Source organism: Pangasianodon hypophthalmus, chromosome 22 (assembly GCF_027358585.1).
Source record: "Pangasianodon hypophthalmus isolate fPanHyp1 chromosome 22, fPanHyp1.pri, whole genome shotgun sequence".
Lineage (NCBI taxonomy): Eukaryota > Metazoa > Chordata > Actinopteri > Siluriformes > Pangasiidae > Pangasianodon > Pangasianodon hypophthalmus.
In genome coordinates, this window is record NC_069731.1 from 1,648,334 (window position 1) to 1,673,333 (window position 25,000).

The 25,000-nt window shown below is 39.6% G+C and overlaps 3 protein-coding genes across 8 annotated transcripts in view; all 3 read right to left on the reverse strand.

Moving 5' to 3' along the window:
• The window catches only part of kif13a (kinesin family member 13A), a 48,821-nt gene extending 38,563 nt beyond the window's left edge, over positions 1-10,258 (reverse strand). For 5 of the 6 annotated variants that reach the window (XM_053227960.1, XM_053227955.1, XM_053227959.1 and 2 more), the window contains exons 1-2: positions 9,680-10,257; positions 9,305-9,395 (exon numbers count right to left, since the gene is read on the reverse strand). In XM_053227960.1, the coding sequence (XP_053083935.1) occupies positions 9,305-9,395; positions 9,680-9,734 (146 nt within the window). In that variant the 5' untranslated portion in view covers positions 9,735-10,257. Of the gene's footprint in view, positions 1-9,304; positions 9,396-9,679 lie in introns of all 6 variants that reach the window. The other variant, XM_053227954.1, reaches the window with a different exon arrangement.
• A 4,586-nt stretch (positions 10,259-14,844) lies between these two features.
• Positions 14,845-16,370, reverse strand: LOC113532865 (E3 ubiquitin-protein ligase NHLRC1). The gene has a single exon (XM_026924540.3). It carries the CDS (start codon positions 16,255-16,257, stop codon positions 15,037-15,039), a length of 1,221 nt encoding a protein of 406 aa, XP_026780341.3. The 5' UTR covers positions 16,258-16,370; the 3' UTR covers positions 14,845-15,036.
• A 1,885-nt stretch (positions 16,371-18,255) lies between these two features.
• ptdss1a (phosphatidylserine synthase 1a) overlaps positions 18,256-25,000 on the reverse strand; it is a 15,966-nt gene continuing 9,221 nt past the window's right edge. The window contains exons 9-13 of the mRNA XM_034298135.2: positions 24,552-24,617; positions 22,610-22,709; positions 22,436-22,504; positions 22,067-22,127; positions 18,256-21,131 (exon numbers count right to left, since the gene is read on the reverse strand). Of these exons, the coding sequence (XP_034154026.1) occupies positions 21,046-21,131; positions 22,067-22,127; positions 22,436-22,504; positions 22,610-22,709; positions 24,552-24,617 (382 nt within the window). The 3' untranslated portion in view covers positions 18,256-21,045. The remainder of the gene's footprint in view (positions 21,132-22,066; positions 22,128-22,435; positions 22,505-22,609; positions 22,710-24,551; positions 24,618-25,000) is intronic.

Sequence of the window (25,000 nt, forward strand, 5' to 3'; positions counted from 1 at the left end):
AGACGGAGATAATGAGAGCGCATTCCTGAGGCGGGGTGTATCGTCGTTTCTCTTTGTTACACACAGACACACAGTAACAGATGGCTTTATAAACAACAACATCCATTTCTTCCTGTTTTTTTTTTTTATTAATCCCATACAGAACTCCGTAATGAGAATCAGGTGTTACGGTGCTTCTCCATGTGCAGCGTGTTGAATTAAACTCTGGTGTATTTGCCCCCTTGGGGGTTTGGGGGTGTGAGTTTCGGGCAGATCGAACCGAAATGACCCTCGGGTGAGGACATACAGGGTTTCTCGTGTGTTACTTCATCGATAACGATACGTTCGTTTGATTTTTATTCGATCTGTTTCACTTCTGAAGTGTAAAGAATGTCAATCTGATTGGCTACAGTGATATTGGAGGCGGGGTTCTGATTGGTTACAGTGGAACAGGAGTTGAAAATTGTGGTCCGATTGATAAAAGCGCCACTGGGGGCGAGAATTGAAAACTGAGCTCTAATTGGTTACAGTCGTATCGTAGGCGGGGACTATGGGGATTGGGGATAAGAACTGTGGTCCTATTGGTTACAGTGATACAGGGGGTCATTAGTGTCAATCTGGGTACAGGAAATCTGGTCTGATTGGTTACTGTGGCCTTGGGGGCGGGACCTGTGGCCCGACTAATAAAATCAACATTGGGGGTGGGAACTTTTGTCTAGTTATAGTGACACTGGGGATGTTAATGGCAATCTGATTGGCTACAGTGATATTAGGGCACAGGAGCTGTGGTCTGATTGGGTAAAGTTGCCCTGGGGGCAGGAACTGTGGGTTTATTGGTTACAGAGGCACTGAGGGTAGGAACAATGTTCTGACTGGTTATAGTGACATCACGGGTAGGAAATGTAGTCTGATTAAAGTGGCATTCGAGGAGGGACCTGGAATCCAATTGGTTACTATTGTATTGACAGTGAAAACTGTCGTCTGATTGGTTAAGAGTTGAATTGGGGGCGGGAATAAAGTCAAGACACCACCACAACTCATAGCTGAATTGTTAACCAAATGCTTGCTGTTCAGTTTTTTTTTTCATGGGCAGAAGGTGATTTTATATAGAAGTATATATATATATATATATGGAGATTATGAAAACTCGTTGCGAGATCAAACCCCACCCTCCACCCACTTCTCCAGAAATCTGATTACGGCAATGAGACAGTGTAGGAACTCTTAAAGCCGTGTGAAATCCCTCTGAGCCTCTGATAATCGGTGACGGAATGAGGAGAAAATTACACACTTCGCTGGTGCTGAGCCATATCAGATGAAAGTGAGCTTTGGCTAATCACCTCGCCCTCTGAGCACTGGAGTGAGGCATGATGGGATACGGGGGACGGGAGAGGGGGGTGGGGGACACCTGTCAGCCTGCTCTGATCATTATTAGGCTGGAAAACCCCTTCGCGTAGTCTTCATATCTAACACGGACACGTCACCACCGGCTAAATAAATGTCCGTCTGTCTGTCTGTCTGCCTGCCTCAGGTGCTTGTCTCTTTCACACACACATATACTCTTTTCTTCTCTTTCACCTCTGCCTCTCTCTCTCTCTCTCTCTCTCACACACAGACACACTCATATTTCAAATCTGACTGACCGTGTCACCTCGTGGAAAGTTTTGAAACCGGAGCGTGAGCGTCACACTGCTGTACACGCTCAGCGAATGGGAATGAAACTCCCCCTTCACGCCCTCAAGGCACGTTCACTCTTCACTTAACACCGTCTGTTTACTCAAACTTTACCGTGAGAAAGACAGAGGCACACGGAGCCGAGGATCACGAAACAAAAGACGCTACGCTGTATACACTGTGCGCTTGCGGCTAGTCGGCACCTTAACAACCAAACGTTCACACGTTAATAGCTCGTAGCTAACTGGCTGCAGTTAAATGGCTTAGAGTGCAAAAACACTTCCAGAGAACATTTCCTTTTCTACCCTTAAAGCCTTCTCAAGGAAGACTAACACACATGCTTGGAGATGGACTAGCTGCCGAAACTCAGGAAACTCATGCAATATTAAATATAATTTAGCTTTTAACGCTAATTCTCTAGCTGTGGGCAATGCATGCGTGCACATATGTGTGACCTCACTTCCTGTAGTGTCTGAAAAAAGCCGAAGAAATGCTCTTTTGCACTGTGGAGCATTTTTGTGGATTAAATGTTTGCACATTAGTCATTAGTGTTGGGCAACAGGACAATTAAATTGCCACAGAAAAGGCAAGATGTCTGATCTGTTATTAAAGCAGTTAGAGGAATTTAATTATTACGAAATGTATAAATCATTCAAAAACTGAAAAGTTCCATCTGATAATTTTTAATTATTACAATATTACCACAATATTTTCAAATTTCTGCAATACATATCAAATATCGCAATATACACACAGGCTCTACATCAACGAAAGGATAAACAATGCCGTTTCTCGCATTTCATTTTTGGCGAGTGGCCACATCGGCTATAAACACACACACACACACACACACACACACACACAGAGGCCAGACTGATAGGAACAGGTGTCCTGAGAACTCGAGAGAAAAAACCCGCACATGACATCCGACTGATCTCTTACAGCGATTAGACAAGCCCTGACAGTGAAATTACTACAGCGATATTGTTATTTTGACTAAAAGCAAGTACGTGACACGAAACCGTGCTTTCAGCAACATTTGAATTGAGATATTCTCAGTTGTTCGCAAATTAGGTAGGACACTGTAAAGCTTAAATCCAAACGATTGGCTCGAACGATTCCTCGGACCAATCCTACGCTGCGTGGTCCGACGTTTCTTCAGTTCCCCGCTCACGACTTTAGTTCCCATTTACTGGAAAAACTTATAGACGAGATCGCGAGCTCGAATCCTGACGATGCCGCTGCGATGTATAGCCGGGAAATCCAAGAGAACAAAAATCAGACGTGCTTTCTGGGGTGGGAGGGGCATACACTTTCTCCCTAGCCAATCGCGAGCGTTTGTGATCTCATGTATGAGTAAGAGGGCAGATAGCGCTTTCCTCAGAGTGTGTTACGCTTCCTTGTGACACAGCTGTCAAATACATCCTCTTATTAAATGTGCAGAAAAAAATAAAGCTAGTTATTATAGTGAGTTACAGTTAGCTTGCAGTGCTCATCTGCTAACAAAGCTAACACAAAACCTAGCACGTATCATATGATATCAAGCAACCGATTTTACAGCTATACTTTTTGGCTCCTTCTAAACTAATTGACACTGGACGAACAGGCCACGCCCACAAGCGTCAACAGCAGCGCTCGCTACACGCCCACAAGAGACAAACTACAAGCGACACGAGCTAGTTCCTTGTTTTTAACGCAGGGTTAGGTCACATGACCGTCTTCCTGGAAGTCTGTGTTTGGGTGAGTCGTAATTCATTCGCTATTTGAATGTAGGGTTGAGAAACCGTTATATAGCGAGCAGGAAGGTAAAGACGAAGGTTCCCGAATACTAAATAGAGAAACTAATACCAACAATATGAAAATATAAATTATTCAGGCGTAAGATTTAATGTGCTGGATATCACGATGTATATCGTACACCCGATTATTTCGCCATCGCTGTGCTTTAACGGCGAGACGGTGAAGTAAAGTTCAGATGTTTACAGGCGCTGGGAAGCAAGTCATACTCGAGTGTGTGGAAAGATAAAAGCTGCTCGAGCTGTGGGTTAATGTGTGTGTGTGTGTGTGTGTGTGTGCGCGTCACGCCTGACTGCTGTCCAGTTAGCCATGATCTAGTGCTCATTTCCAGATGACGCTATTACACACCATCAGTTTTCTCTTTTCCAAAAGAGTGAGGGATGTTCAGAGGGTCAGTGTGTGTGTGTGTGTGTGTGTGTGTGTGTGTGTGTGTGGGTGTGAACATTTAACAACCGTGTAATTTCCTTCTAGTGAATCATGAAGTAGAGAGGTGGGATTTCCTGCAGTGATTGAAGCCTTTCTCATTACATCAGACAGTGAAGTGGACTGATGACGATAATCGGTTATGTGATAAGTAAGGAATGATACAGCGTGTGTGATGCGGTTACAGGAAACTAATCAACGACGGGGTGGTGTGATGAAGCGGAGTCACTGTTACTACCCTGACGTTTATTGTTTTACTGTAAGAGCACGTTCTGAAGTGTTTTATTCCTCTTGCACTACAGCTATTTGTCAAGAATTATAAATTTTTATTTTTATTAATTAAAGAACAAGAAGTCGTACGTTTTATCCGTTTATAGCTACATTTAATGTTGTGGAACGTCCATGAAACAAGTCATTCCCTCGCCAGCCTCTTTGTTTCCTCTCTTTCTCGTCATGTTACCGAGAAACCGCAAAGAAGCGTAAACTCCTCTGTCCTGAAGATGTCGGAAAACTTAACGTTACAGCTTTAGCTCTGACACTGGAGACTCCTTCCATAATGGTTAAATAAACATCTCCTTACAGATCAACGATTACACGTTTTTTTGTTTTTTTTTTGGAGCGTCCATCGTTTGACCTTCTCGAGAAACACAATCCATAATCCTGTGATGTCCTGCTGAAAGTTCTGAAACTGATTCCACACTAATCATCCAAATTCTTAATTAGACTTAACGAGGCTTGGACTGATAATCAGTTACGTGATGCGGACACGTCACGATATCGTCAAGGGAAAAACAGGCTGCGTGATTATTACCATATGAGTGTGTGAGATAGTCACATGACTAGTCTCTACTCATTTCCGGCACGCACGGAATTGTGGGACATTTCCCTCTCGTCTTTGTTAGCGCTGTTTCCGAACGTCCTGTGACGAGTATGTTATGAGTTATGTTATGAGTTTGCTGATAGGATGTACGGTACCTTGCGTAAGTATTCGCCACTCTTCATACTTCAACCTGGAACTCACAAGGACTAGAAAATTTTTTTTAATTTGTAAATAACTATAATAACACTACAGAAAAATGAATATAGTTATTATAGTTATTTACAAATTTAAAAAAAAATGTAAAAAGAAGCAGTCAAGAGAGTCAAAGGTAACGCTTAATATCATGCAAAATATGCTTTTTATTTTCTTCTTATTTTCTTTTTTTTTCTTTTAATTATTATTTTTTTGTTGACCTACTTCAGTACTTTTTTTTCAATTTGTTTTACTAACTCCATTTTTTATCAACATTATTTTATTAAATCAAGTGATTTTATTTGAGCTTTTGGATAACATTTGTCGTTATAAAATGTGCTTTACAAATACACTTGATTTGCTACCACCACCATGCTTCACTTTAAGCTGCTACCACCACCATGCTTCACTTTAAGCTGCTGCCACCACCATGCTTCACTGTAGGTTGCTACCACCACCATGCTTCACTTTAAGCTGCTACCACCACCATGCTTCACTTTAGGCTGCTACCATCACCATGCTTCACTGTGGGCTGCTACCACCACCATGCTTCACTTCAGGCTGCTACCACCACCATGCTTCACTGTGGGCTGCTACCACCACCATGCTTCACTGTGGGCTGCTACCACCACCATGCTTCACTGTGGGCTGCTACCACCACCATGCTTCACTGTGGGCTGCTACCACCATCATGCTTCATTGTAGGCTACCACCATCATGCTTCATTGTAGGCTACCACCACCATGCTTCACTGTAGGCTGCTACCACCACCATGCTTCACTGTAGGCTGCTACCACCACCATGCTTCACTTTAAGCTGCTACCATCACCATGCTTCACTGTAGGCTGCTACCACCACCATGCTTCACTTTAAGCTGCTACCATCACCATGCTTCACTTCAGGCTGCTACCACCACCATGCTTCACTTCAGGCTGCTACCATCACCATGCTTCACTGTAGGCTGCTACCACCACCATGCTTCACTTTAAGCTGCTACCATCACCATGCTTCACTTCAGGCTGCTACCATCACCATGCTTCACTGTAGGCTGCTACCATCACCATGCTTCACTTCAGGCTGCTACCACCACCATGCTTCACTTCAGGCTGCTACCATCACCATGCTTCACTTCAGGCTGCTACCACCACCATGCTTCACTTTAAGCTGCTACCACCACCATGCTTCACTGCTTCATGCGTCTCCACTGCTGATCCACAAGTTACGGCTCCAGCTCCTCCACGGATTTTACATTCATCTCACTTGCACAACTGTTTTTGTTTCCTGTTTTCTGTCATCATCGTCTCAGTGTATTTCAGCAGCTCATTTCCACACGTTCTTTGTTTTTGACTAATTCGAATTCTGAGCATTTTTATCATCATTTTTGCTCTGATTGCCTACCTGTCTACAGCCGCGTCTGACGACTTGGATTCATCAATCCTGCCTCAGAATTTGTGACAGCGAAGGTGATGAGCAGCACCGAGTTTACACCAAACTCAACACTCACCAATAAGTGTTCTTCTGGAGTTTAATAAGGAATGAGAATTTTAGTTTATTACCTGCAGGCACAGTCTGACGTGCTTCACCCACATTAATAACAGTTAATAACACAGTAAGTACAGAATCTAAATCACTTGACAATGGAATGTGATTCCTCAACCAACACCTTCGTCTTTTTTTAACCAAGAACAACGCCTCCATCTGTTCAGAGCTGGACGATAAAAACAGGGTGTAAATTTGGGCCTATTTCAGGATTTCAGGATTTTTCAGCATGGTGCAGTTCCTCCCTACCACACACACACACACACACACACACACACACACACACAGCCGAAGCCAGGCATGCAGCCCGGCTCAAATTTAGCACACTGCTAATAATTCAGACTCGAACAGACGCAAAAATGCAGCATGATGTACGTCAGCGCTGCGTAATTACACTAATACTGTACTGTAAATAATTACTGCAATGTTTACGTGAAAAACACTATTCATCAATTCCTTTCGTTTTTTCACGTAAACCCAAAAATCCTTAAAATCCTTGTTTTACTATTTATACAATTTAGCTACGAGACACAAAAAAAGGCCACAAGTTCACATCACGTCCCTGAGTCATGTGTATATCTTCATCAACTAACTGTTCTTTATATTTGTCAGGACATATAAGTGATTTAAGATGGCTATATAATGCTATTTCTTTAATAACATTTACAGCTTAAAATAACTAAAATAACTAATCTAAGGTAAGTGAGTTTCTTATTTTATTAATTTTTAACGAATCTGTTATTTACATTTTTGTGATTTAAACAAACAAATAAGATTAAGTTCAATTTTATATGACATGCTTTATACACATGCTTTAAACCCCGCCCATAACCCCGCCCCTAACTCTGCCGCTAGTCCTAACCTCAACGTTTATGCAAAATAATTTGTGTGAATTGTTTCAAATTTGCAAGCGTGACACCACGTGGCGTAAAAATCGAATGTTAACGCTACTCCAAAACAAAATAAAAAAATTTCTGTAATTCAAAAACAATTACATTCCATTTGTTTTTTTCTTACGTAAAAAAAAGATCATAAACATTCATTTAAATATTCCACTTATTTGAAAAACAAGACTAGATAAAATGGGACCATGAGTAAAGATGTAGCATTAATCAGATACAAAACACACCAAATTAAATATCAAATCGTCACGTGACGTGCTTTTTTTTTTAATTTCACTCGGATACTGTTTTAATTTCTGTAACAACATGGTCTTACACTTACAAATTTGTGACTATTCGACCTATAAGTTTGATACAAGAAGTTACAAAAGTTAAGGTTAGCGTTAGGGGCGGGGTTGGGGGCGGGGCTTGCTTTTGTAACTTTTGTTACCTTTCTTTCCTTGTGGGTTCGAAGATTTTTCTTTAAACGTGTCATATACTGTGTCTGCAATCTTGACCAGCATCATAAGTAACCTACTATTCGGACAGGATTCGTTTTCCTTTTATTTATTTATTTATTTATTTATTTATTTTTAGCGCTTGTTGAAAGGGGGGGCGTGGCCAGTGCTTGGAACTCAATAACTCACCTAAAACCCTCAGAAGAGTCATTTTCTCAGACACGTCCTTTTAAACTTTGTTTGTTTATTTTTATTGTTCTGCGTTTTAAACTTCGTTTTGGTTTCTGTAGGAGACGATAGAAAAAGAGTGAGCACTTCCTGGACTGAAAAAAAAAAGTTTTAAACCTCTTTTCTCACAGGATTTATCGCAATCTTTACCAACATGCGTAATCTTTTCAGACATGTACGTATGCAGTCCGTAAAAAAATTACCGATATGACGGATTCTCTTTTAGGACTGAAAAACCCCTGAGACGCTTCGCCATGAGAAACTAATCCCATCCGAACAGGGCTGATATTCTGACATCATTTTCTAATGACGTATTCGCAATTTGACTTCCTGCTGATGTCATTTTTATGTGAATTTGAATTTCCAGAAGTGGTACTGTTAAGTAAAAGTGTAATTATTTATAACTATATGTTAAGTTTTGTCGTTATTTAAACATAAACAGCACTTGTTAGGTTTGTATTTGATGTCAGATTGTATTTTGTGCGCATTTCAAGACATTTTTTGAGCAGATATAAAACATTTATATATATATATTTATATTATAACTGTGCAATTATATTTATATTATAATTTATATTACAATTTATATCATATATATTTATATTATAGCTGTGCAATTTAATACAGGACTGCAACGTAACTCTGTTCTGCAATGTACCGATGTTTAAAATGCTTGTTGCTTTCTGTTCATTTGTCCTATAAATCTAAGAAATTTGTTGAAACTTTACACTTTTGTACTTTATGTGTAAATGCACATTTTATAAAAAAAAAAAAAAAAAGGAAAAAACTCCTGACATGACGGATTTAGATGAGACTAAAAATCCCAGAGATGCTTCTCCATGTGAAACTAATCCCGTCTGAATAAGGCTTTAAGGCTTTATGTGTTTTTTTTTAAACATAATTCCTAAAGATGCATTCGCAATTTGACTTCTTGCGCATGTAAGTTCTTCTTCTTTTTGTCCAAAAAGTATAGTTTTTAAAATTATTTATAGTGATAAGGTTTAGTCGATATTTAAACATGCAGCACTGTTAGTATTTCACGTCAGGGAGTATTTTGTACACATTTCAAAGATATAAAACATGACAGCTGTGCAGTTTATTGCTGTTAATTCTGCACATGAATTTAAAAAATGCTGATTTCTTCTTATTAAAAATAAAGTGCTCTTGTCAGGTTACACAGATCTAATATCTAAACGCTGATGTGTGAAATGCTTTGCTGCTTTCGGTGCATTCTTGCTGCAAGTGTGGAAGTGTGTGGGAAGTTCAGATGATGTGTAAAAGTCATCATTTGCAGGCTGAAGCTCGTTTTGTACCTGTTTTCTCCCTTTGCATTGGAAGGTGGAGGGTGCAGGATGGTCTGATTCTCCTCCATTTCCACCACACATTTGGTGCTCAGCTCAATCTCTGCAAGCAAAACACACACCAGGATTCAAAAAAAAAGTTCTCTAACTTGCTCAGGAGAAGATATTCAACTTTATCTTCAACTAAAAAGCTATCATTAATGTTTAAAACGCTTTCAGGTGACACCAGAAACCCTGAGAACTAACAGGCAAGTTGCTGAAATCTTCCCTGCGCCATGAGTCAATATGATGCAGCATTAAGTCCCATTTAGGAGCAAATTAAACGGATTTCTCTCCACCTAGGAGATGGAAAAAGGGTTGAAATTTCAGATTTGATCCCTGACTCACCCCTGCGGTTCATGGGCCGGACTCGGACAGCGACTTTTACCTTCGTATCCGACATTTTAATCCACTTTTTTGTGTCTCAGAGCCCTATAGGAGAGCTAGCAGTAATGAAGAATAACGCAAAGAAAAGTCTCCGTGGAGTCTCCAGGAGCATAAAAACAATGTCTGAAGACCAAAAAAAGGTGTTAAAACACCCTTTAAAATCATCCCCACGACTCCCGAGGAACAACTCATCAAAACTCCAACATAATTGCTCAGTTTTTTCCAACCTAGCTATCTGGCTAGGAAGACCCGCTCACACGGGCTGCGTCCCAAACGCCTCCCTGACGCCCTCTAGAGGTTCCCTAGATAGGGTGTGACACAAGCATATTACGCGCCCTACGTAGCACACTCAAGCGCCCAATAGCAAGCGGTTTGGGATGCGGCCTCGGAGTCCAGCCTCGGTCAGCATCCCGACCGCCATCTTCCGCTCGGAAGCGGCTCCTGAGACCAATCTCTCCACTGACTCCTGACTTGCAACCCTTATTTAGTTATTTATTGATTCATTTATTTCTACAAACTCTAAACAAACATAGTCTTCGATAAGCACTGACACACACACACACACACACACACAGGACGTCCCGAGCGAAAGGAAATCACAGACTGGGAGAAAACTGGGGCCGTATCCCAAACGGCAGCGCACTGGACACGTAGTGCACTGCGTAGCGTCATTGCGTCATTACGTCATACGGTACAATAGTGCGCTTATACAGGGAGGAGGCAGGGATTTGGGACTCGGCCAGGCTTCAGGGCGATGCAGCGGGAAGTTTAACTCTTAAGCAGATTTAGATACTAAAATTAAAAAAATAATAAATAAATAAAAACAAATAATACATTAGTACACATTATTACACATTTATAATTTACACACATTATTATTATTATTATTGCATTTATTTTTTATTAAATTATTTCTATTATATTATTTGAATATATTAAAATATTGTAATATATTTAATAAAATTTTTAATGCTTTAATGCTCTGGTCATTATTATTATTATTATTATTATTATTATTATTATTATTATTACCATTATAAAATTCAATATGTTATTAATTTTTTATTTCAATTATATTAATTATTAATTAATTAATATTCATTTTATTATTTATTTATTTTATTATAAAATATTGTAATATATTTAGTATATATTGTATATGTAATATGATTTGTATACTTTAATTAATAATTCTAGTCATTATTATTATTATTAATTCAATTCAATTCAATTCATTTTTATTTGTATAGCGCTTTTTACAAAGGTCATTGTCTCAAAGCAGCTTTACACAAACAAAAGTAAAGTGAAGTGTGTGTGTGTGCCGACTCTGATGAGCAAGCAGGGCGACGGTGGCAAGGAAAAACTCCCTGAGATGGTGATAGGAAGAAACCTTGAGAGGAACCAGGCTCAACAGAGAACCCATCCTCATATGGGTTTACACTGTAGTGTGCGTGTGTGTGAGCACAATGTGTGTTGGTGTAGTCCATGGAAAACAGCTGAAGCGTTTTCGTGGCAGTATGAAGCATTGCCGGTGGACAGGTCCAGAGTGAAGGGGGGGAGGTCTGGATCACCGGCAGCTCAGGAGTGTAGCTCGGCAGAAGGAGAAGGAAAGTGGTTAGGTACACTCACAGTCACCGTGTGGAGATAAAACTCAACATCCACGAGTCCCCCAGATCTACTCCTTTGATAAAAACACTAGTCGCTAAATGCTAGGTTAAATAAATAAGTCTTCAACCTCGACTTAAACACTGAGACCGTGTCTGCTTCACGTACATTAACTGGGAGACTATTCCATAATTTTGGGGCTTGGTAAGAGAAAGCTCTGCCCCCTGCCGTGGTTTTGGCAACGCGTGGTACTGATAGACAGCCTGCATCCTTAGAGCGAAGTAGGCGCGGCGGAACGTAAGGTACTAACATATCGCTTAAATACTGCGGAGCGAGACCGTTTAATGCTTTATAGGTTAGGAGTAATATTTTAAAATCGATGCAGAATCTTACTGGGAGCCAGTGTAATGTAGATAAGACTGGCGTGATATGCTCATACTTCCTAGTCCTAGTCAGGACCCTCGCTGCTGCGTTCTGAACTATCTGAAGCTTATTTATGCATCTAGATGAGCATCCAGATAGTAAAGCATTACAGTAATCTAATCTGGACGTGATAAATGCATGGACTAGTTTTTCAGCATCACTTAGCGAAAGTATATTTCTAATCTTAGCAATATTTCTGAGGTGGAAAAATGCTAACCTGCTTACATTATCTACATGCGCCTCAAATGAGAGATTAGAGTCTATAATCACACCGAGATCTTTTACTGTTAGACTACTTGAAACAGAGAGACCATCTAAAGTAACAGTGTGATCTCTAAACTTACTTCTAGCGGCTTGTGGTCCCAGTACCAGAACCTCTGTTTTTTCTGGGTTTAGCAGGAGAAAGTTGCTTAGCATCCAGTCTCTTATGTCTATCGCACATGCCTCAACTTTCTTTAACTGGCTATTCTCATCTGGCCTAGCTGAGACGTATAACTGTGTGTCATCAGCATAACAATGGAAGCTAATATTATGTTTATGGATTATGTTACCTAAAGGGAGCATGTATAACGTGAAAAGCAGTGGGCCTAAGACTGAACCCTGCGGAACGCCATATTCTACTCGATAACGTGCTGAGTGGTCACCGTTTAAATCTACAAACTGATAGCGATCGGTTAAATAAGATCTAAACCAGTCGAGGGCTGAGCCCTTAATTCCTACGACCTTTTCCAGTCTGTGAAGAAGGATATTATGGTCGATAGTGTCGAACGCTGCGCTAAGGTCGAGTAAAATTAATAGACTAATGCAACCCCGATCAGAGGCTAATAGCAAGTCATTGACTACTTTGACTAATGCTGTCTCTGTGCTGTGGTGGGGCCTGAAACCTGACTGATAAAGTTCATAGATATTATTACTTTGTAGATATGAAATTAGCTGCTGCGCTACTACTTTCTCTAGTATTTTAGATAGAAAGGGAAGGTTTGAAATCGGCCTATAGTTAGTTAAGTTGTTAGGGTCAAGGTCTGGTTTCTTCACTAGTGGTTTAATAACAGCTAATTTAAGTGATTTTGGAACGTACCCATTGCTCAGTGAGGAGTTAATTATTTTAAGCAGGGGTTCAGTTACGGTTCCAACTATTTGCTTAAGAAGACGTGTTGGTACCGGATCTAATAGACAGGTTGATGATTTAGCAGAAGAGATGAGCGAGATTAAATCATTCTCTTCAAGAGGAGTAAAACTTTCTAAGCTCTGATCTATGGTTAGTCTATCCTCCCAGTCTATTGTATAATTTGGACTTTGGGCCTGTATCTCCTGCCTAATGTTTTTAATTTTGCTATCAAAGAATTTCATGAAATCATTACTTTTGTATGCTGTTATTGTGGAAATTTCTGTCGATGTCTTATTCCTAGTTAATTCTGCTATGGTGTTAAATAAGAATTTAGGATTACTTTTATTATTTTCTATAAGCGTTGATAAGTAAGTGGACCTAGCTTGCCTTAGAGCTTTTTTATAGGCTAAAATACTGTCTTTCCATGCTATTTTAAACGCTAGGAGTTTGGTCTGGTGCCATTTACGCTCTAGCTTTCGGGCGTTCTGTTTTAGAGAGCGGGTGTGGTCACTATACCACGGAGCGAGTTTCTTATCTTTAATTGTTTTTCTTCTAAGTGGGGCTACATTATCTAAGGTACAGCGGAATGTCGACTCTAAAAATTCTGTCGCCTGTTCGAGTTCTAAAGGGTCTGAAGGTGACCCTATATTAGCGGATAATTAGAAGTAGTAATAATAATAATAATAATAATAATAATAATGACCAGAATATTCAAGTATACAAAATTAAATATATTACAATATTTTACATATTATTTTAATATATAAAATATTGTAATATATTTAATTAAATTTTTTTTTATACTTTAATGCTCTGGTCAAAGAGGAATGTTGAATTATCACACAATTTATGTGTTAAATGTGAAATGTAATTATTAATTAAAGTCTCTATGTGTTATTTTTATTGTTTTATGTTTTATATGTTTTATTTTATTATATTTTCAGTTTCATGTGATTCAATGCACAGCACACGGTATAAAGTGAGTTGTTTTTAAATTTGCTTTTATAAATAAATTAATTAAATAAATCTTTCTTATTTCTTTCCTTAACACAATAATGGGAAACTTTTATTTATTTATTTATTTATTTTTTAATTTTTACTACCGTGAGCTCATATGACTCTGAGATATCGATATCGCAATATCGTTAACATCACGATGCACTTTTCCAGGAGTCATGACTTTCATCAGATGCGTGTGACATAACTCTAAATATAAATTATTATTTATTTCTCTAAATAAATAATTTTCACTTCACATTAAGCAGTCAAACTTCGCACACTCTCATAAAAAAAAAATGAAAACGTATCTTCGTAATTTTGACATTTTAATTCAAAGTACTTTCTTTGTTCTGATATTTAGTTTCATTTAATTTTTAATTTCATTATTTTAAAATCATTTAAAATAATTTTACTCTATTTTGTGTATATATTTATTTACATTCTAAAAGTGTTTTTTTTTTTTTTTTTTAATTTTGGGTATTTTATATTTTCTTCATGTTTTAATATAAAGATCCAGAATTGTAATAAATGAAATGTGGGTGTGTCCTAAAACAAAACACAACAATCCAGAAAATAAAGACAAATCGACAGAATATTACAGCTAAAAAGATCTTTAAAAAAATCCAGTTATAAAGATAAAAGTTTGACTCTGAGTTATTAGGAGCTGTTTTTATCACATTCAGGAAGCAAACTTTTAAACATTTTACACTTTTTTTTCCCCACAAACACTAAAACACACGATTTAACCATTTTTGTTACTTGTGCTAATGACGGAACATCTGCGGAAAAACAATTAAACTAAACATCGTTTTAGAAAGAACATTTAAATCGTCCTGAGGGTGTGTAAACTTTTGCACTGAACTGTGTGGATTATTTTTGCATCTTCATAAAAGCCTGTGTGTGTGTGTGTGTGTGTGTGTGCGCATATAAAGAGGGGTTTACATTTGCTGTACACTCACGTAAAATATAAATAAATAAATACATACATAAATAAAGCAACACAAACAACAAATGTTTTAATAATTTGTAACAAGATTTCAGTTCCAGTTTTTATGCGCCTGCTTATTTCACTTATTTTAATTAAATTGTAATTTTTAGGCGATTTTACAGTGCTGAATTTTCTTTGAGATGACCAACGATGTAGCGTATATATACAACATTTGGACATCATAATTATGAATTTTCATTTTTTATCGCTGTACAAGTCCTCAGTGTCGGTCGTGTACGTCTTCACGGTGTGATCTCCGGCATCCAGGACGATCAGCGTGTCCTCGTCAGTCGCCACTAATCCCGCCGGACGCACCAGTCCCTCTGTAACGAGTGGAATGAACTCCGGCGCTTTATGGACGTCTCCCAAACTCCAGACGAGTCCCTGCTGCACATCAGCTACGATTAAATCGCCGTTTCTGCTGAAGGTTATAGACGAGATGCTCAGCCTCAGTGGGTGCAAACTGAACGCGTCCAGCTGCCTGAGGAGAACCAAGTCGCTGCTGAACATCTTCAACCGCGTCAACGTTGCGTCTTCCTTCGGATGTTCTCGAATCTGGAGATGTTCCACCACTACGACGCGTCCAGACGCTCTACAGCAAGCGACAGCTCGTGGAGTCTTCAGATCTTTCACCATCGGTTTCTTTACCGAAACCACACCACGTCCAAAGTCCATGACGATCTGCCAAAGTGTCCCAGCTTCGGCGTCGGTCACGAGGATGTTCCCCGAGAGGTCCACGTCAACACCCCAAGGAAGCTGAAACAGGTCTGAGATGGTGGCCACGGGACTTCCTGTCGGCGAGAACACCTTGACTGAGCGATCTCCTGCATCCGTCACGACAATATGGCCGCCGGGAGAAACAGCAATATCTAACGGATGGCAGATTTCGTAGCTGTTGTGACCGTAGCGCCCAAAACTGCGCAAGAACTGACCACGACAACCGAACACGGTCACTCTCTCATGCCCTCCATGCGCCACCAGAACACCCCGTGATGCTCCGAACACGGCTACACCGGTCGGGTTGATGAGCGGACCCCATCCTCCGAAGACGTCGTGTAGACGCATGACCCCTGACCCCGGATCTCCCTCCCAATCTCGGGGCTTTTTTTGCGGGAAATACGAACCGATCATCTCCTGAAGGTCGATGAGGACCTGGCATTCGTAGGTGCCACCTTGATCGCATTGCTTCCTGCAGAAAGGGCACTCGAGACGGCGTGACACGGCGTGAGACAGGGCGCAGACGCACCCCAGACAGATCACGTGACCGCAGGGCAGGTTGCGCGGTCTTCGAGCTCTGGGTTCGGATGAAAACGTTTCGAAACACACTTTACACTCGAGCAGATCAGAGTAAATCTCATCCAGGACCTCCTCAGCTCCTCTTGCTCCTCTGGTAGGAGTCGTGAAGGCCGCAGACATCCTGCTCGAGAGAGAGAGAGAGAGAGAGAGCGAGAGAGAGAGAGCGAGGACAGATTTACAGAGGCTCCATGTTTCCCAGCAGGCCACTGGGTCACATGATTCAGGCAGAATGATGTGTGTTTGCTGCCCTCTAGTGGTGACGAGTGTAATAACAACAACCACCTCCATATTAATATTTATAAACAACATTCGATCAACAAACACAAATTTCCCATAACATAAATATCTTTTCAAAGTTTCCATGTCGATCTATTTACACTTTGGTTAACAGTGTCTCACGTTACCCACAATGCCGTTCGACAACCTGAGAGCGATGCAGCGGCGCTTTAGTCCTTTAGTCTGTCCAGCTCTCTCACCTAATAAAGAGAATTTAATACGACAAAAATAAACGCAGCGAGAAACCGCAAAGCAGCGTGAACTCCTCTATCCTGAACAGTTACAGCTTTACCTCTGACCGTTACAAAGCGCTGACACTGGAGACTCCTTCCATACATGTTACACAAACACACTTCTTCACACAGAAAACATCACTATATTAAAGATTACACTTTTTTTTATATGTTGATATAAACTAGCGGTTACTATAGAAACATTAACGCATTATTTTAACCAGTGCATTAACAGAAACCTGTGATTTGCAGCTACACGACTGTCAGAGCTGCTGTTCTAGAAAATAAATCAACACCTTCTGACCAATCAGAATCCAGATTTCAGCACTGCTGTGGTGTAAACGTAATATAAATAACGCATTTGGTTATAATTGTGATTATATTTCCTTTACACAACTAATTACATTATTTATATCGCAGTATATTCTATAAAGTATAAAGAAAGGTTTGGTTTTTTTTATATCTATTCTTACGCCTCATTAACACTGATGATATTCACAAGTAGATTTAAGTTTAGCTCGAAACCCGACTCCTTTATAAACACATTTATTTTCAGCTCAAACCTGCGTCACGTGACACTCGCCTGCGTCACGTGATCCGCTGTCAACGCTGTCAAAATGTTCGTCTTTTACACGCGAGACAAAATGAGACTCAGATGCTGAATCAGCTGCTGTCTCCTGTGTCTCACTTACAGCATTTACAGACAATCTTTACTATGAGGACTAATTAAAGATTAATCAGGACTAATTTTTCTTAATTACATTTTTTTTAAAAAGCTGCAATAAGGATATAATATCACATAATGTCCTTAGACGACCTACATGAACTTTACATGTGAATAATTATGATTTACAGACAGTTAATTCATGATTCATTTTTTCCCACAATTTATTTATTTCCACATATTTTTACACAGTTAATTTATTTCCAAGTGATTTATTTCCCTACGATTCATTTGCTTTCACATCTGTTTTTTTCCCCCAAATGATTTCTTTAATTTCAAAAGTGATTTTTTCTCTCGAATGATTCATTTTCATAAGATTTTTGATAATGTGATGAATTTATTTTTCTATATGATTTTCACATAATTGATTTTTTACATGATTTTCTCCCGGTGACTCACAAATGATTTTTTTTTTGATTAATTTATTTTTGCATGTGATTTTTTCTCATGATTCAATCATTTTCATGATTTTTTTTTTTTTACACATTTTTATTTCCACGTGATGTTCACGATTTTAACACGATGCATTTATTTTCATGATTTTTTTCATGATTACATTCACGATTTCTAACTTGACTCATTTTCTTCCACATAATCTTTCCCACCAGAATAATTTTAGACCTGTGATTTTGAAACATTTGATTCATTTGAATGAATCGCATGAAATTTGATTCATTCATCAAACCATTTGATTCACGGTTTAATTCCAGATGTGATTTTCTCACAGTTCATTTTCTAACATGATTCATTTTCCACTTGTGATATTTTTCCACATTTGGTTTCACATGTGATTTTTTCCCCCCCAAATGATCCAGATTCAAACATTCACATGATTCAAATAATTCACATTCAGACGCGAGCGCAGAGACCGACACACGACACTCGTCACAGGTAGAAGTTGTTTTAATCGGAAACGCAGTGACTCTCCAAATAATCACATACAAATCTACATCATTACACAATTACACACAGCTGTGTGGAAATCCTGTACAAACATTTAGAAGATATTAGGAAGTTATTAGGATTATTGAAATGTGCAGGAAGCTTGTGCACGAAATGTGTAGAGCTTTTTTTCCCCGCTTTCTACTCCGTCAAAGTGGGATTGTGCTGCGTGCCTTGGCGATGATGGCGAAGGATGGAGGATGAACGTGTCAAAATAGTGCATTCTGATCTGAAATAAAAGTGAACGAGCCAAAAAAAGGAAAAAAAAAAAAAAACTGTACACTTACTGGCTTAAATTCAAAAACTGAGTGGTAAATATTTACCAGTTATCGTTGGTAAGTTATCATCAGTACACCCAGAGACCGATCAGCGTTTACAGAGAGAAGATCTTAAGCAAACTCGACTCATGGATGTAATTTTAAAATCCTATAAAGCTGCCTTGCTAATTAGTGTCACATATCCACCACTAGATAACGTTAATTATTATAATGCGTAATTAATTAAATTAAACGCTAACGCTCACGTTTTGTGGATCAGCTGATCAAATTTAATTTACGTCGTAGTGATGTCTTTTTTTTTTTTTTTTTTTTTTTTGCGAACGATTCGGCTCTTTGAATCGACTCGCCCTGTAGAGTAACGTTATTTGGTTAATTAGAAGGCAGAGTAGTATTTTATGAAATTATTTCAGCCACAGTTACGCAAAAGAACAATCAGCGGTATCGTAAACATCGTAAACTTCGTCTGGTCCGAACGATTCGTTTGGGCGCCGAAAGAGTCGACTCTTACGGGTGAGCTGAATCAAATAATATGATTCACTAAACGCTCATCACTCCATCTATGTGTCTTCTCATAACCTAGTTCAAAAATACAGGAATATTATTTTAAATCGGTGAAATCCGAAGGCAAGATCACGTGTATTACACTCGAATAAGGCAGTGTCCTCTCATAATATCATGAACTGTTCTAAATTTATCGTATCGTGATATGAAATTTTAATATCAGCATATTCCTACATGTGTAAACATCTTTGGACAAAGTGTACGAGTGTTCTTTTAAAAAAAAAAAAAAAGGCAAGTGTGTGTGCTGATATTAAATGTTCATATCATTATAACTGAATCACAATTTACAATAATAGGAATTTGTTCCAAAAAAAAAAAAGAAAATTAAGATGGCCGTCCTTACTCTAAGGAGCGTCTGTCTGAACGTGGCACGTGGGGTAACGACGATAATTTAGTGTTCATGATATCGACATACTGTGTGTTAATGTATATTATTATATGTATAATGGCACGTTTGGTGTAGTGCGTAAACTCATGACGGATTCGGAGCGCGGCGGGAAGATTGTCGTCAGGGACGTCGCGTGCAAGAAGAAATGAAAATCCAAATAAAATAGGAATGATCTACTAAACACTCTGAAATCACACACATCATCAATGCCTCGTTAACAACAATATACACACTGTATATATGTATATATATATGTAATGGAGTATTATAAGGCTAGATGTCAGTTATGAAACACACACACACACACACACAGAGACACACACACACACACTCATGCAGGCACATCTGTGTGTTAGAGGCTTCAAGAATGAACAGAAACGTGGATACTGGCTTCGGTGGTCTGGAGGTAATGGATACAAGTTAGCAGCGATCTTCATCATCCTCATCCTCATCATCCTCATCATCATCCTCCTCATCATCATCTTTCTCATCATCAAACATAAAAGTAGAACCAAAGTGGCCCAATCATTCTATGATGCTAAAACAAAGTGCTTGAACCGTGTGCTCTTCTTGAGGCATGTGCCGATAATCAGACATACGATAGAACCCTGATATTTAATCTTTCGATATTATTATTATTATTATTAATATCATGTGAAATACTTGTCTTTTTTTTATGAAGAAGGTTAAAAGCGTAGACAATAATCCGTCCCAGCCGTAAGGCAGCGTGAGGATGGAATTTTTACACTGAACAAATCTGATGCAAAAATATTTTTAGCGGAATGTATCGGTGCCGAACTTACAAACTTAGCTGAATTTTATTTTTTTTTAAAGCTAACAGCTAAAAAAGTACTAGAAATCTACCTTTACCCAGCATCAGCTGTAGTTCAGGACACACTGCGACTTTCTGTCATCTATAAACACGAACGAAACTTTATCTACATGGAATGTTATGAAGACGGGCAATTCCGTATAGCCCCGCCCCTTTCCCCTAGGCTCCGCCTCCTAATATTTAAGGATTGTCCTGGATGTGAATATGGATTATAATAATAAGGTTTTGGAGTTAATGATGTTTGGACGTGTGTTGCTATGTGTGATATTAGCGTAAACGGTGATAAATTGTTTGTTTTTAATCGCATGGATCGTATGGAAATGCGAATATATATCGGCACACACCACTCCTACGCGCGTCTGTTGCTATCGACGACACGGGAAACACAGAGACAATACTGCAGTGGGGACAAAAAAAAAAAAAAACACATCTAAGAGTTTCTCCAGTGAACATGAACATGAACCTCAGTGCTCAGTTTTTCACCTCGTCACGTCTGTAGCGCCACCTAGTGGCTCAACACTGACCAAACCCGGGACCAAAGACACGGCCGTCTCGTCCTGATATCCCCTCCGACGCCTGGAGCCCTGTTTGTGCAAAAGGTTGACTTTCTCTCCCCTCATCCTTCTCTTCATCGTTCCTCGGTTCCTGCAGGAGCGAGTGTGTGGAGAGGTTCTTTATTTCTCCACTCCGTTGATGGGTTTGTTGTTTCCGGATCCTTTCCCTCTCCTCCTGGTGGTGGGAGGCGCCGCCGAGTCCGACCCTAAATAATCAGATTAAGAACCAATTCAATCCCCTTTATGGAAAAGCGTTTATTTCTGCAGCGTCAAACCACAAATACAGTGAATATTAATCAGTGAGTGAATCAGTCAGTGAGTCAAACATCAGTGAGTCAAACATCAGTCAGTGAATCAGTCAGTGAGTCAAACATCAGTGAGTCAACCAATCAGTGAGTCAAACGTCAGTGAGTCAAACGTCAGTGAGTCAAACATCAGTGAGTCAAATGTCAGTGAATGAATCAGTCAGCGAGTCAAACGTCAGCGAGTGAATCAGTGAGTGAGTGAGCCCGTGAAAGACTAAGTTACTCAGTGAGTGGGTAAGTCAATGACTCAGTCAGTCAGTGAGTCAGTAAGTCAATCAGTCTGAGAATGAGTCACTCAGTGAGTTAGTCTCTGAGTCAGTGAATGACTAAGTTAATCAGTGAGTGAATCAGTCAATGACTCAGTCATTAAGTGAGTCAGTTATTGAGTGAATCAATAAGAGAATAAGTCAGTGAGTGAGTCACTCAGCGATTCAGTCATGCTGTGAATGAGTAATTTCAGTCAGTGAGGAAATAGGTTAAAGACCCACTAAGTGAGTGAGTGAGTGAGTGAATCGGTCAGTGAGTGAGTCGCTCAGTGACTCAGTCAGTGAATCAGTAATTTCAGTCAGTGAGTGAATCAGTTAATGAGCGAATCAATCCGTAAATGAGTGCATCACTCTGTGAGTTGCTCAGACTGTGAGTCAGTGAATGCGTAAGTCAGTCAGTGAGTGACTCAGTTAATGAGTCAGTGAATCAGTGAATGAATAAATCAGTCACTGAGTCAGCTGTTCATAATACACTTTTCTGAGATCACCACTGAGGGCATTATCAGGATTTCCTTTATAGATTGAGCATACGTTTTTACACACTCTGCCTTGGGTATTTCTCTCTCTTACCTTTCAAACACATGTTGTCTCCGGTCTCGGTGTAAACGCTGTCCTCGCACTCTGACAAACTCTACAAGAAAAGCCAGTGCAAAACATTAACATGTCACACAACAGTCCTTAAAGCTACAGCATGTCTGTGGCTTCAGTTTGTGTGTGTGTGTGTGTGTGTGTGTGTGTGTGTGTGTGTGTGTGTGTAAGCGTGTATTGGGGCTTCACAATTCCCCCGAAAAATTCATAAAAATATCCGCAGTGTCAATTTTCACATTCTGATTCTCCTGGAAAGATTTTTATTTAGTAGTGGACCACACATGAATGCTACACTGTGCTGAATTTCCAAACAGGAAGTGATGCTGCGCGTTCCTGTCGAAGCGGACTGACCTTCTCTCTGGGCCCGTAAGTCTCAGCATACCACACCATCCCGTACAGGCACAGGAACGTGATGAAGGCCTGCACACATGGAAGCATTTCTGAGCTCGTGTGTACTGTGTAGATGTGAAGATCCGGGTAAATATGATCATTCCGAAGACACGGAAAAATGAAATTTTCTCTCACCACACACAGGAGCCACAGAATGACGTAGAGGATCTGCGTCTTGGAGAACAGGTCCTGTCCAAATTTAACACACGCTAAAGCCTCGAGGAAAGCGATGGCTCTGAAGGAAGGACAAACAAACCAAATAATAATAAAAAAAAAAAGGAATTAATATTGAATTAATATAGAAAAGAAAAATGTAACGGGAATCGGGACTATGGTTTTCTGGCTAGACGCAAGCCAATAGTCGATTTTACATTATATCACAATATTCAGCATCATCACAGACACTTCTTCATCATCATCATCATCATCATTTTCCCTGCATTCTATTAGAAAAGATTTAGGTAGACAGCATCCATCCTTCCAGATTATAATTTGGATTATAAGATTGTAGATATAAGAATTTTATATTGGCGTTTGTTCTAAGAAGATAAAGCAATACTGAGTGTAAGACTGACTACAGATGATGAGCGCTACTGTTTGTAAAACCACCGTTAGTGAGTCAGTCAAAGAGTCAATCAGTGAGCAAGTCAGTGAGTCGGTGAGATAAGTCATCCATCTCACTTGGTCAATGAATCAGGAAGTCAGTCATTGAGTCAGTGAGTCATTTAGTCAGCAAGTGAATCAGTCAGCAAGTGAATCAGCTGGACAGGTCACTCAGTGAGTAAATGAGTCAGTGGGTCAGAGAGTCAGTTTGTCAGTCAGGCTTTTGATTGGTCAGTCAGTCAATAGGTCACTTGGTGAGTGAGTCAGTTGGTCAGAGATTCAGCCAGTAAGTCATTTAGTCAGGTGGTCAGCCAATGTGTCAGAGAGTCAGCCTGTCAGTTAGTCATTACGTCAGTAAGTCAGTCAGTGAGTCAGCCTGTCAGTAAGTCAGTCAGTGAGTCAGTGAGACAGTTAATCATTCAGTCAGTGAGTTAGTCAGTGAATCAGCTTGTCAGTGAGTCAATCTGTCACTTAGTCAGTGAGTCAGCCTTTCAGAGAGTCAGACTGTCAGAGAGTCAGTCAGTGAGTCAGTCAGAGAGTCAGACTGTCAGAGAGTCAGTCAGTGAGTCAGTCAGTGAGTCAGACTGTCAGTGAGTCTTTCAATCAGGGACTCAGTCAGTGAGTCAGTCAGTGAGTCAGCCTTTCAGAGAGTCAGACTGTCAGAGAGTCAGTCAGTGAGTCAGTCAGTGAGTGAGTTAGTGGGTAAAACAGCTCTTGTAGGCGGGTTCACTTGGTGGTTCAGTAAAAACACTGTATGACGACACGTCAGAAATGAGACAGGGAAACCAGGCTTGCACCCACAGTAGTGCCACAGTGCCGAGGATGGTCTTCTGTTTTTTTTTTGTTTGTTTTTTTTTTGCAAAACTGCATCCAAATACAGTATACCATCATTTGTTTAAAAATTTCTAAATAGTTCCTAATACTGACCCAACTTTATAACTCAACCTCGGAGCAAGCAAAGCCATCAACACTCTTCATCCTCAGGCAGCCTAAATTTTACTAAACGACAGCCAAGAATGAGTCCGTTCAAATGACGAATTATAAAATGTCTAACCGTGTGTGAGCCTGAAACGTTCAGAAACATTCAGGGCTTGTGTTTCATGCTGCTGTTTCCATGAGCATTAAACCACTGAGGCTACAGAAGCGGAGAGCAACCTTCATCAGTTAACATCTTCTACAGCTCACAGCTACGCTCTGCACCCACCCAACCACAAGCCACAATGTTAACTGGTAATCACACACACACACACACACACACACACACACACAGAGAGACGAGCACCCTCACTAACACGCCACACCATGTTTCTTATCCGTTTACTAATCAGTCGAGGGCCAGTGGGAAGGAAAACATGAAAAGATGAATGACACAGAAACAAGTATTTCAGCTTGATGTAACTAATAAAGAGATGTAAAGCGTACAGTGTGTGTGTGTGTGTGTGTGTGTGTGTGTGTGCGTGTGTGTTCGACGCACCCAAACACCCAGCACTGCGTCCCGACTCGTTTACACTGCGTGTCTGTGAGATAGGCGTAGTACTGCCTACGAAACACACAGAGAGATGGAATTAACTATTTTTTTAATGTATATTCTGCCAATATTGAATATTGAATGAGACACTGTATACGTAAACGTAAACAACAACAACAATTTCCAAAGGAAAGTAAAAAGACAGTAAAAGAGATAATAAGGAACAAGTAGGGAAATAATATTAGCTGCATAATAATAATAATAATAATAAATTATTTGATGCTCTATATAATAGAGAAATAACAGAAAAGCAAGAATAAGAGTAAATAAAAACAAGAACTAAAAAAATTTGTGAAAGAAAAGAAACAAATAAATCATAAATAGTGTATAAATATGCCTTTTCAAAAGTCATTTCTTTCAAAACAAAGTTGACTGACGCTAATGTAATTGGGATA

Coding starts and splice junctions, on each gene's coding strand:
- LOC113532865 (XM_026924540.3), bottom strand. CDS start 16,257: ATGTCTGCGGCCTTCACGACTCCTACCAGAGGAGCAAGAGGAGCTGAG.